The sequence below is a fragment of the Natrix helvetica genome (genome assembly GCF_964273705.1).
Source record: "Natrix helvetica genome assembly, chromosome: 13".
NCBI lineage: Eukaryota > Metazoa > Chordata > Lepidosauria > Squamata > Natricidae > Natrix > Natrix helvetica.
In genome coordinates, this window is record NC_138557.1 from 9,480,440 (window position 1) to 9,492,628 (window position 12,189).

Genomic DNA, 12,189 nt, shown 5'->3' on the forward strand with positions numbered 1-12,189 from the left:
AAAAATTGCTGGATGTAAAAAAAAAAGCAGAGCATGAAGGAATTATTTCAGGACAGATAGTAGATGACGTAACAGGGAGACACGTGTGTGATTAAAACATGCACTGCAGCCTGCAGCTCTTTTCCTCAAATTAAACCTCAGGAAAGATAATGAATGTCAGTGAAACAGAAGAAGAGAGAAGGAACAGCATAAATAATTCAAAGAAATCCAGGTTGCTTGGGAGTTCAGAGGAACAATTACAAGCAAGTGCAAAAGCCAGCTATAGCTAATTTAAGAAACTGGCCTGTTCTCAGAGCAATGATCATTTCTGACAAATTACTACCAAAAATTCAGACTGGGATCCGTCTTTAAGCTCATCTTTGGTCATCTTTGGTCGGTTGGAGATGGGTGCAACATGCTTATTTAATCAGCCCAAGTACAAAACTCCTTGGTTTAATGCAATGTGTGAACCCAGCAAAGATGCTAGTTTCACTGGCTAGTTTCACACTTTGCACGTGTGTTTTAGCTACAGTGTACAAAACAAGCACAATTGCCAGCTTCATCACCCAGTTCAAATTGGGCACAATTCATTTAATAACTGCCTTGCTTAGCAACTGAAATTCTCATCCCAATTGTGGTTGCAAGCCGAGCACCGTCTATTATGTTATGCTTCTTTATTTCACATATCCTTTTACTGTACTAAATTCCACTGAAAAGTCAGTCTTAAGACAAGTACCTCAACAGGGTTCAACAAGGTTCTACAATTAGGCAGGAAAAACAGAATGCACAGGGACAGTATAGGTGGTACCTTGCTCAACAGTAGTAACTGTGAAGGGGATCTTGGAGTCCTAGTGGACAACCATTTAAATAGGAGCCAGCCGTGTGCAGCAGCTGCCAAAAAAGCCAACACAGTTCTAGGCTGCATCAACAGAGGGATAGAATCAAGATCACGTGAAGGGTTAATACCACTTTATAATGCTTTAGTAAGGCCACACTTGGAATACTGCATCCAGTTTTGGTTGCCACGATGTAAAAAAGATGTGGAGACTCTGGAAAGAGTGCAGAGAAGAGCAACAAAGATGATTAGGGGATTGGAGACCAAAACATATGAAGAACGGTTGCAGGAACTGGGTATATCTAATGTTTAATGAAAAGAAGGAGTAGGGGAGACATGATAGCAGTGTTCCAATATCTCAGGGATTGCCACAAAGAAGAGGGAGTCAACTAGTCTCCAAAGCACCTGAGAGCAGAACAAGAAGCAATGGATGGAAACTAATCAAGGAGAGAAGCAACTTAGAACTGAGGAGAAACTTCCTGACAGTGAGAACAATTAATCAGTGGAACAGCTTGCCTCCAGAAGTTGTGAATGCCCCAACACTGGAAGTCTTTAAGAAGATGTTGGATAGCTATTTGTCTGAAACTGTATAGAGTTTCCTGCCTGGGCAGGGGGTTGGACTAGAAGACCTCCAAGGTCCCTTCCAACTCTGCTATTGTATTGTATGGTATGGTATTGAAGCGCTGTTGCTATAAAGAGTTCAGTATTGTTCTATTCCTCAACAAGTACGTAACAGCATACTTGATCCAGCGTGTAAAATGAGAGCAACTTCTTCATTCGCAGGAAGATTCCCAGAGAACTTTCTAGCCCACTGAATTCAGCACCCTTGCTCAGTGGGGAAATAGTGAGAATGAGCTGCAGTGCCCTACACCTCACGCCGATACATAAGTCATACAACAGGAACACAATTAGTTCATGTGATGGATGGGATTTGACTTGATGAGTGATGAAATACACTAAAGCTGTACCAATTCATCACAATGATTCTCTGGAGAAAACTACTAATGGAAAGGCACAACAGGAAAAAGTTGCAGGGAGAAATTCAGACAAGCAAGCAATTCATTAAATGTTTATGGATCTCAAATTGCTTCCAGAAGAATCTAATCTGACACCTCTTAAGTGCCTGTAACTTTTAATGTTCCAACTTCAGGTGCAGATTTAAAAAGGGATTCTAAAAGAAAAATTGGATTATATGCTTTATAATAAAAAAAAAATTACTGCGTTCTGTCTCAGGCTTAGTCTATTAAAGGTAAAAGTAAAGGTTCCCCTCGCACATATGTGCTAGTTGTTCCCAACTCTAGGGGGCGATGCTCATCTCCGTTTCAAAGCCAAAGAGCCAGCGCTGTCCAAAGACGTCTCCCTGGTCATGTGGCCGACATGACTAAACGTCGAGGGCGCATGGAGCCCTGTTCCCTTCCCACCAAAGGTGGTTCCTATTGTTCTACTTGCATTTTTTACGTGCTTTCGATCTGCTAGGTTGGCAGAAGCTGGGACAAGTCATGGGAACTCACTCCGTTACGCGACGCTAGAGATTCGAACCGCCAATGTTCTGATCTACAAGCTCAGCATCTTAGCCACTGAGCCACCGTGTCCCTCTTAATTTAAATTAAATGTTTATAGATCTCAAATTGCTTCCAGAAGAATCTAATCTGACACCATTTAGGGACTGCTGTATGTAACTTTTGTTCCAACTCCAGGTGCAGATTTAAAAAGTGATCCTAAAAGAAAAATTGGATTGTAGGCTCCATAATCAAAAAAAAAAAATTACTGCGTTCTGTTTCAGGCTTATTCTATTACTTCGTGGAATATACAAGATTCAACCTCTTCTTCCTCCCTTTTAATCCAGGAAACCAGCAACCCTGTGAGGTTGGACTTCAAAGAGCGGCGAGATTCACACTCTTCCTTAGCTTAATATGCAACTTGCAAACAACAATGGCCAAATTTGCAAAATACTAAATCAAATCCAAGCAAAGGGGATTGTGGATTAGTACAAGATGTTCTCCACTTGGAAATATGTAGATTCTGTTTCCCCAAATTCCCTGGTCAGATTAGACAGTTTTGAGAATGCGGGGAGTTGAAGTCAAGGCATCTGGAGTTGTCAAGGCTGAAAAGCAGGAGATGTGAAATCAATATCTCTCTGTCTCTCCTACTTCACTTCCCTGCTCCAAGTATTCAGATACATTATATGCATTGCTCTTAAATATATTACCTACAATATGGAATATATTACTCTTCCCAGTAGTTTGAAGCAAACTTTTGAAATTCAGCTAAGGGCTTTCTTCAACCCTAGGATCCAAAATTTCCCATCCTAAACTAAGTCTTCCTCCAACCTTCTCTCATTGCAGATACAGTAAATGGCTTCGATTTCCAGAATTCCCTAGCCAGCCTGACTGCTGCTTAGAATCCTGGGAGCTGAAGTCCACAAGTCTTAAAAGTTGGCCAAGTTTGGAAGGCAGCTAATTGGGGAAGGCAGCTTTTCACAAACAGAGCAGCTCCTTGCTTATAAAATGATCAGCTTTATCCTAATCTGCACATCATGGGTTTTTATTGTGATCCCTGGAGCACAATTGGCTTAGCAACATTAGGAAGCATTTCTAGAATTATCACATGGACCAACCTCACTCATCACACCTGCACAATGACACACCACTAGGCAGAGGCATCAAATTAAGCTTAGCAGTTTAAAAAAAAGCTTCTACCTTAAGAGAGAGAGAGAGAAACAGTTTTCCTTGTAGCAAATGCAAATTAAGTGACTCACAAGTGGAACCATTCTAGGCTTATTCCCCACAGCCCCCGAAATCCCTTCCTCTTTTTTTTTAATATCATCTAGGTCAAGTTTCCCAACCTTAGAAACTTGAAGATATGTAGACTTCAACTCCCAGAATTCCCAATGTGGGCCAAGGTTGAAAGACACTGGGATCTAGGCTATATAACCTTGGAAAATGGGAATTAGGCCTAATGTTTTACAGTGACCTGGTTTACGCAGTGAATCAAGGAATGGTTTGTTTAGTTGTAGTTTAGAGCAGGGGTGTCCAACCTTCACAAACTTTAAGACTTGTGGACTTCAATTCCCAGAATTCCCCAGTCTTAAAAAGTTGGCCAAGGTTAGACACCCCAGTTTAGAGAATAAACCACGAAAGGAGGTGCATCCCTACAGTTTGGTAAGCTATAAATCATAATTAACAACAGACCACAGCTGGATTCACCTACCTTTTTTTGGCCATGCCCCATCTAAGCACCTTTAATATCCTGATGCCCCCACCCTGTGACACATAATTCTTATTTTACTCAAAATGTGAACTTTACTCACGTTGAGGAACCTTAAACAAGGTTCAAATTGCCCTCATTAAAAATCAAATTGCCCCCCCCCCTGTGGAGCATGGGCCCCACATTGGGAACCACTGACTTAGACTAAACCAACACCCCCCCCCCAAAAAAAAACTGAAGTGCCACATTAACTGGTTCTTGCTTCACCAAATGAATTAAGACAAACCTAACTAACTTGAACCGGGATATTAAATTTGATCTCCTTTGGGTCAATTCTATGATGATGTTACTAATCTCCGAGTTTGGGCCCTTTAAATGTATTTGCTTCTCAACATTGTTTATTCAAACCGTGTACCAGTTTACACACAGATGATCAAACCCCCAAACATTTGCAAGGCTGCATCCTTTCCAACCTGCAGATGTGAAGAGCAGGAAATATGAATGATTTCCCTATTCGTAGTCCTGAAAAAAATTCCTGGCCTATGGAAACCCAAAGTTTCTTATTAGGGCCTGGCAAAATTTGTTATCCCAAAGGTGTATGAAACAGCACTGGTGTAACAGCACTAAAACAACACAAGCCTTATATCTGTAATTTGACTCCCTGCTAGCCAAATAAATCCTAAACAGACCAGGCACAGCCATTAGCCAGAATTGCAACCACTTCAGCCACCATGCCTGTAAACCAAAGTCTAGCAACTATTGTTTAGTTGGTTGATAATTCTCCAATCCAATGCTGAGGACTTCTCTTCATGGACCAAGCCTGCATAAGGCATCCTCTTCTGGATAAATAAGACCGACAGGCCCCAATTTCTCAGCAAAGGTTGGAAAAGGAGACACCGTTAAGCACAAAACCCAAATAAACCCCAGTTTACCTGCTCTGCTCCGTAGACGGTGGCAAACTGCACAAACTCCTCTATCCGTACAAATCCATCATCGTCCTGATCCAGGGCTTGGAAGACCGTTCGGAGCTGGGGGGCGTCTTCCAAAAAGCCAGGTAGCTCTTCCTCCAGGTGTTGGGCCTGCCCCAAAGGTAAGCGGGGAGCGTTGGACGATGGGAGAGGAGGGAGCAATGGGGGGGTGGCTGCTAAAGGCCTTAACAAAGGGGGACCCCGGCCCGTGGGAGAGTCCGCGTGGTTCATCTCGTCCGTCCAGGGGCAATCCAGAAAGAGCCCAGGGCTGTAGGATTCCTCTTCCGGAGGGGCTGTGAGATCCAGGAAGAGACCCAGCTCCGAAATGGGGCAGAAAGGCTCTTCTGCGTCCAACGTAGTTCCCGCCTCCAGTCGTAAATCCGGAGCAAGGGGAGGCTCCGCTGAACAGCTCCAGGGCTCACCCTCAGCACTTTCCTCCGGGTCCAGGATGGGCCCCACGGCCTCTTGCAGGCGATCTCCCGCACCTGAGTGGCTTTCCCCGCGGCTGATTGGCCCCTCTGGCTCGGCCGGCCCGTGCAGGCAGCCTCCGAGGGAAGAAGAGGAGGAGGAGGAGGAGGATGCTCGGCGGGGACCCCGCTCGGCCATCCCGCGCAGCACCTGCTCCAGGCTCGGAGCCGCCGCGTCCGGCAGCATCACAACGGGGACGGCGGCAGTGCTGGGGCAGCTTCTCCCGACGGGGCTCCCGGGCGAGCGAAACATCTGCAGCTGCGGGCCGGGCAGAGGCGGCGGGGTCGGGGGCCGCCGGAGGAGACCCTCGCCCAGCAGGGGCTCCGGACTCAGCCACGGCTCCCGCGACGTCGGGCTGCCCGGCTCGGCCAGGCTCCGGCGCTCCATGGCCGTCGGGGAAGGGGGCCAAGCGGGCGAGGGTCGCGTGTTTCCAGGCCCCTCCCTCCTCTTCCTCCTCCTCCTCCTCTTTCTCCCCCAGCGGGGGCGTCTGAGCGGGGAGGGCCCCTCCAAGCAGGCCCTCCGAGGAACGGCCCCACCGGCTCCCCGCGCCGCCGCCTTCGCCTTCTCCTCCTCCGCCGCCTTCGCCGCTCTTTTTGGGGGCGCAGCCGGGGCGCCTCCATCAGCTCCTCGCCCTTCGCATCTCTGGCAGCTGCTGCTCCGGGGCGCGCAAAGCGGGAGCGCGCACCGCTTCTCCCGGCCGGGGGGAGGAAGGGAGGAAAAAGAGGGGAGGGGAGGAAAGGATGCAAAAAGGGGGAGATTTGCAAAAAAAAGGGGGGGACCCCCACCCCAAAAGAAGCAGCCCCGGCGCTGGAGAAACACTCCCCCCCCCGCGCGCGCAAGTAGCAGCTGCAGCAGCTGGAGGGGCTGCTTGCAAGGCAAAGGCCGGGATCCGAGCCGAGGGGCTTGGCTGGCGAGCCCTACCCGGCGGGGGTCTTCCCAGCCCCGCTTGCTGCAAAGGCGCCGGGCGGAGCGGAGGTGGTAGAGGCGGCTGCTGCTGCTTCTGCTTCCCGCGAGCCGGTTGCCGGGAGGAAGAGTGGCTGGAGCTGGGCTCGGCCTTGCCGGCGGCGCTGCCAGCTCCTCCCCGGCGGAGGAGGGTCGGCTTTCTGCGCCCGCTTCCCTCCCCTCCCTCCCCCGCGAGGCTGGGCAGGAGCCGGCGGGGAGGGGCTGGGAAAGGCGGCGGCCAGGAGGATGCCCTCGGGAGACCCCGAGGCAGCCCCGCCGTCTGACAGCGGGCGGGGGTCGGCGGCTTGCCCGGCTTAGGGGGAAAAACTCTGCCCGCTGGCGGGGGGGGGGGGGTGCATCAAATTGGGGGTCCTTTTTTTTCAGCTCCTGTGAAGGCAGGGAGTCCTCGACTTGCAAGAGTTCGTTTAGTGACCGTTCAGAGTTGCAACGGCACGGAACAAAGAGACTTAGGACCGTTTTCCACACTTAACAACTGTTACAGCATCCTCACAAGTTCACCTCATCAAAATTGGGACAGTTTGGCAACGGACTCGTATTTATGACCGCTGCAGTGCCCTGGGATCATTTTGTGACAACCTGGCCAGCAAACTCAACGGGGAGGCCACTGAACAAGCGTGTTTATTAACAACTGCACTGATTCACTGAACAAGCAAGGTCGTAAAATGAGGGAAAACTCACTTAACATCTGTCTCGCTTTGTAACATGAATTTTGGGCTCGATTATGATCGTAAGCCGAGGACTACCTGTAATAATAGTAATAATGTTGATAAACATGCCAAATTCAGACCAAACGCCTGGAACTTGTAACATAATGATTATAATCAGAAGTTTGGTAGCACCTTTTCCAATTTCTGACTAGATCAGAAATGAATGTTGTCAACGTTCCTGAACCACAGCTCTCTTCATCACGCCTGCAGAAGCTCAGTGGATTGAATGTTGATGAAGCGATCTGCAGTTCACAAAAGCTGACACCTATAGTGCATACTTATAAAGATATCCTGTTGAAAGCAGTGAAAGATATATAAACATAAACACTTGGTAAATTCTTTTATACTGTAAAAATATTTAAAATGAGACAATGATTGCATAAAGGTACGTTGTTGTTAAGCAGACAATCAAGAATGTAAGAGAATTAAGCTTATTTGAAAAAAAAAAGAAATATTAATCGTAAGTGAACATATGCTGCACAATGAAAGTGAGGTTTTGGGTTATATTGAATGGAAAAACTGTGATTGTATATGTAATCGAAAATATGGATGCAAACACACTTGTAACCAAACGACATGCTGTATGTAATGGATGAAATTTTTTTAATGTTGTCTTTTATGTTTAAAAATAAAAAAAAATGAAAACAAAAAACAAAAACTGACACCTTTTAACCAAATATAAAGGGCTATTGCTGGATAATTTAACAACGGTGTGTTTGCTCACCCCGCCATCAAAGTTAATTTGATAAATCCTAGCACGGTGTGGCTGCAGAATATTTTTAAAAAAGTTTTAGTTTAAACATAGTCACAAGGATACACATAGCAACTTGTATGTGTTGTGTGTGTGTGTGTTTTTTTGCTTGTGATACTATATTGCTTTTATTTTTGTTTGCTATTTTTGAAGTGGTTTTTTTTTTTTTGCAAAACAAGAAGTTGCAAAGTGCAAACATTTGGGGACCCAAGGTGATCCAGAAAATTGCTTTCTAAAAGACCACATCATTTCCTGTCTCTCTTATCATGGGCAACCTCTGTGGCCTGATCAAGATGTGGCATCTCTATGGTATCCCCAAAACCTCATTTGGGGAAGCAAAAAGTTCACAAACTCAACCGGCTGTGCTAATTGTCTGGAAGGTCACCTCTGGTGAACCATAAGATTTATTGCATTTTTGTTTTCGGTCACCGCCACTGGCAGACTCGCTTGCAAGCAAGGAGACGCTTGAGTCAGTATTCCGACTCCATGCTCAGCTCCATTGCGCATGTGTGGGGGAAGCTTGATTTAAAGGGCCAGTAGCTCCGGTTTCAAATCTCAAAGCTGCCTCTCGGCCCTGAACACAAAATGAGAGATGGGTTTTCCATGGATTGGCAACATAACCTTACTCCCCAGTACACTAATATGTGTGATCTATAACACAACAATCCTGTTCTGACTTAGGCTTCCCAAGAGCCTGAAGCAAACTCCTTGTCCTGACAAAAAACCCCTTTTATTAATATACTGTGAATTCTGCTCATTCACATCCAGCAAAGTCTTTCAAGGGAGGATTTACAGTCACAGTCCTTATCTGGCTTGGAGAGCTGCCTGGCCGATCTCTGCAGAACTTGGCAAGAAGTCTCGGAGAGTCACGAACCAATGAAGCGAACTAATGTTCTCCTGCAAACTCCACTCCCCTTTCGCTCCTCTTTTCTTTCCTCTGGGAGGGGCCATTCATCGTCCATCTGTGGCCTTACACCCAAGTCAACCCCTGTTCTTTAGCTGTTCCCTTCGGCTGGCAACTCTGTGCATGCGCACACTGGGAACTGGCTCCAGCTGTTCGTCCGCCTCACTGATGTCTGACTCTGAAGGCAGCTGATAACTGTCAGACGGCCCTGGCCCCCTCTCTGCCTCCGACACAGAGCCCTCATCAGAGCCTTCCCCAGACTCCAGGACTGGCCCAGGTTCCTCCCCAACCTCCTCAATGTTCAAATCTGCTGCCAACTCCACTGGCGGGCCACAACAAATCTCATTTGATCTTTGGATCTAAGAAACTATGGGCTTCTTATTTTCTGCTGTACAGGGGGTTCTCGATTTATGACAGGTTTCAGAATTATGACAGCCAAATATTTTCCTGCACTCACACAATTGCATTTTGGGTGCTTGGTTTACATGTATGGCTGTTTGCAACGTCACTTGGTCATGGAACACATTTTTTTACTGATTTCTGATGTTTACTTCCGGTTCCTGGCATAAAAACCCCAATTGAGAAAATGGATTCGCTTAACGGCCACATCCACTTAACGACCGTGGTAAAAAGTGGTCATACTTTCGAATCTGGTTGTGTGACACCTTGATTTATGATCACAATTCTGGACTCAATTCCAATTGTAAGTCATGAACTACCCAATATTATAACATTGTTATTATAATATTGTTATACAGATTACACAAGGCGATATATTAGAGATGAATTGTCTTGCTGTGAAAAGTATGAACGCTTCTGTTATCTTTTTAAACGTGCCCAGTTGTACATCTTCTAATCTTTAATTTCCAAAACTGCCAACCCAGAGCTGAGCCTTCTATTCAGGGATATACTGCCTCTAAATCTGGAGGGTTTACATCGCCGTTGTTCGTGCTTGTTCAGGCATGTATCTATTTTATTTTAAAGGCATTTAATCCAACAAGGCTTGGCTCATTTGTTCTCTAGCCAAATTCTATCTTCCCCTTTTGTTCCATCGCTGCTATGACTACGAAAGAAATGCTGAATTTTTGCTGAACCTCATCTAACGACGGGCCCAGAGTGACATATCCCAAACGGCTGACGGCAGCCGTGACAAAAGCTACATTTAATCTCATCGCGACTTAATTAAAACTGAATTCGGCCAATACAAATAACCTCCAGCGGTGCGTGTAATTAGTTTCTCTAGGACAAGCAACGCTGTTCGACAATTGAAGAAATAATTCTAACTCCCCAAAGCATCTCCACCCCGAGCAGTAAAGGTTGGGACCTGGATTAAACCATGGTTTTAAAAACCATGATTAGGATCTCAGTGGTGGAACCAAGCAACATGCTAAGGGAAGGTCAAGTAACCAACAATGGCTTAAGCCCATGATGGTGAACCTATGGCACAAGTACCCCAGATGGCATGGGGAGCCCTGTGGGTCGCCCCAGCTAAGCTCCACCGCACATGCATACACTGGTCAGCTGATTTTCGGGTCTCTGCTACGCATGCGCATGGGTGGGACACATGCAGGAGATGTGTGCGCATGCATGCGTGGGGGGAGAGAGGGGGCATCACACATGCATGTGCAGGGGACGGGATACACCGGGGGGGGGAATGTTGTATGCGCATTGCATTGTGGGCCTGTGCACACAACGACAAAAAGATTAGCCAGCACTGGCTTAAGCCCTATGTCTGAACTTGGTTCTGAATTTAATATATGACTACAGGTTATTCCTTGACTTACAACCGTTTGTTTAGTGGCCAAAGTTACTGAGAAAAAGCAATTTATGACCCTTTTTTACACTTAACAACCATTGCAGCATGGCCCCAGACCATGTGATCAGAAATTGGCAACTGGCATGTACTTATGACGGTGGCAGTGTCCCTGGGACATGTGACCGCCTTTTGCGACACTCTTGGCTAGCAAAGTGAAGAGGGCAGCCAGATTCATTTAACAACCGTGTTTCCAATTGAACTTCAGCGATTCATTTAAAGACCGTGGCCCAAAAAAGGTCATAAAATGGGGCAAAACTCATTTAACGTCTTGCTCAGCAACATAAACTTTGAGGTCGTAAACCGAGGACTACCTATGCAGTAGGTTTAACCTGAGATTTGTTTTATCATGCAGTGGCCTCTTTTTCTTATTTTAGAAATGTTTAAGACGGAGGGGGGGGGAAAAAACCACCCACCCTGTTGTTAGCACTGAATCACATTGTATTTTGGACTCTGAAGGTGTTGTGTCTTACGTCCCTCGGGGATCGTTCACTGGTTCTTAATTTAGCGTGCAGCCAAAATCTTGCCCAGCTCCACACATAGGATAGGACGTCGAGTCTATTACAAAGCAAATTAAAAAGGGATGAATTAACTGCATGAGACAGGCGAGGATTGGGCGAGAAAGGGCCACGGTATAAAAAAACATGTCAGTTGTCATTAAGAGCTGGACACGTTACCGATTATATTTGGGCATCAAAGGCGGCGGCAAATCAGAAAGCAACCTTCTGGAGCTTAAAATTCAACATGAAAGAATGCAGTGGATGTAGACTAACGGACAATTCCAAGGGAAAAATACAGGCATTTAGTTCTGTTTTGGAAGATGCAAAAAAGCAGATGGAAAAAGTTAAGAAGCCCCCCCCCCATCTCTCTCTCTCCCCCCACTCCCTCCCTGTTTCAGCTTCAACACAGCCTGATTAGCTGTGATTGTAACTGTACACCGCCCCGAGTCCCTTTCGGGAGAGGGGGCGGTCTAGAAGCATTAAATTAAATTAAATTAAATTAAATTGTCGGGCCTCCAACGATCAGCTGTTTCAGGCTACAGGGATTGCCCTAGTCTATTGCCGCCTCCCCGTGCCCCATTTTCGGCCTCTGCATCCCATTTTGGCCTCTGCGCGCCCCATTTTCTACCCTTTCCGGGCGGTAGGGATCAGAATGGGCGGAAAACAGGGCGCACGGAGGCCAAAAATGAGACGCGCGGAAGAAGCAATTGGCAACGGCAATCCCTGCAGCCTGAAACAGCTGATGGTCGGGAGGCCGATCCAACCGACAATCAGCTGCTTGTGCTAATCAGGCTGTGCTGAAACTGAAACAGGCTGTTTGCTGCATGGAGGCAAATTGCTGGGAGGCAGAGACCAAAGGGTGGGGGGCGGGGAGGGGCTACATTCGGTGTATAAGATGCACACAAAATTTTCAGCCTCTTTTAGGGGGGGAAAAAGTGTGTCTTATACTCCGAAAAATACAGTATGTGTTATCACGCCTCTATTGACTCTTCCTTTCCCTCTGAACTTGCCTGCCTGCTGTATCTAACGTCCCTTGGGAGCTACCACTGGGAAAGGAGATGCCACAGCACTCAGCTAAGTCATCCTCAACATAT

General features: G+C 46.8%; 1 protein-coding gene across 6 annotated transcripts in view; it reads right to left on the minus strand.

The window, feature by feature from the left end:
* RAB11FIP3 (RAB11 family interacting protein 3) overlaps positions 1–6,585 on the minus strand; it is a 67,265-nt gene extending 60,680 nt beyond the window's left edge. For 2 of the 6 annotated variants that reach the window (XM_081965904.1, XM_081965903.1), the window contains exon 1: positions 4,954–6,531. In XM_081965904.1, coding sequence (XP_081822030.1) covers positions 4,954–5,844 — 891 coding nt within the window. In that variant the 5' untranslated portion in view covers positions 5,845–6,531. Of the gene's footprint in view, positions 1–4,953 lie in introns of all 6 variants that reach the window. The other 4 variants (XM_081965901.1, XM_081965902.1, XM_081965905.1 and 1 more) reach the window with 4 other exon arrangements.
* Between the last annotated feature and the right edge of the window lie 5,604 nt (positions 6,586–12,189).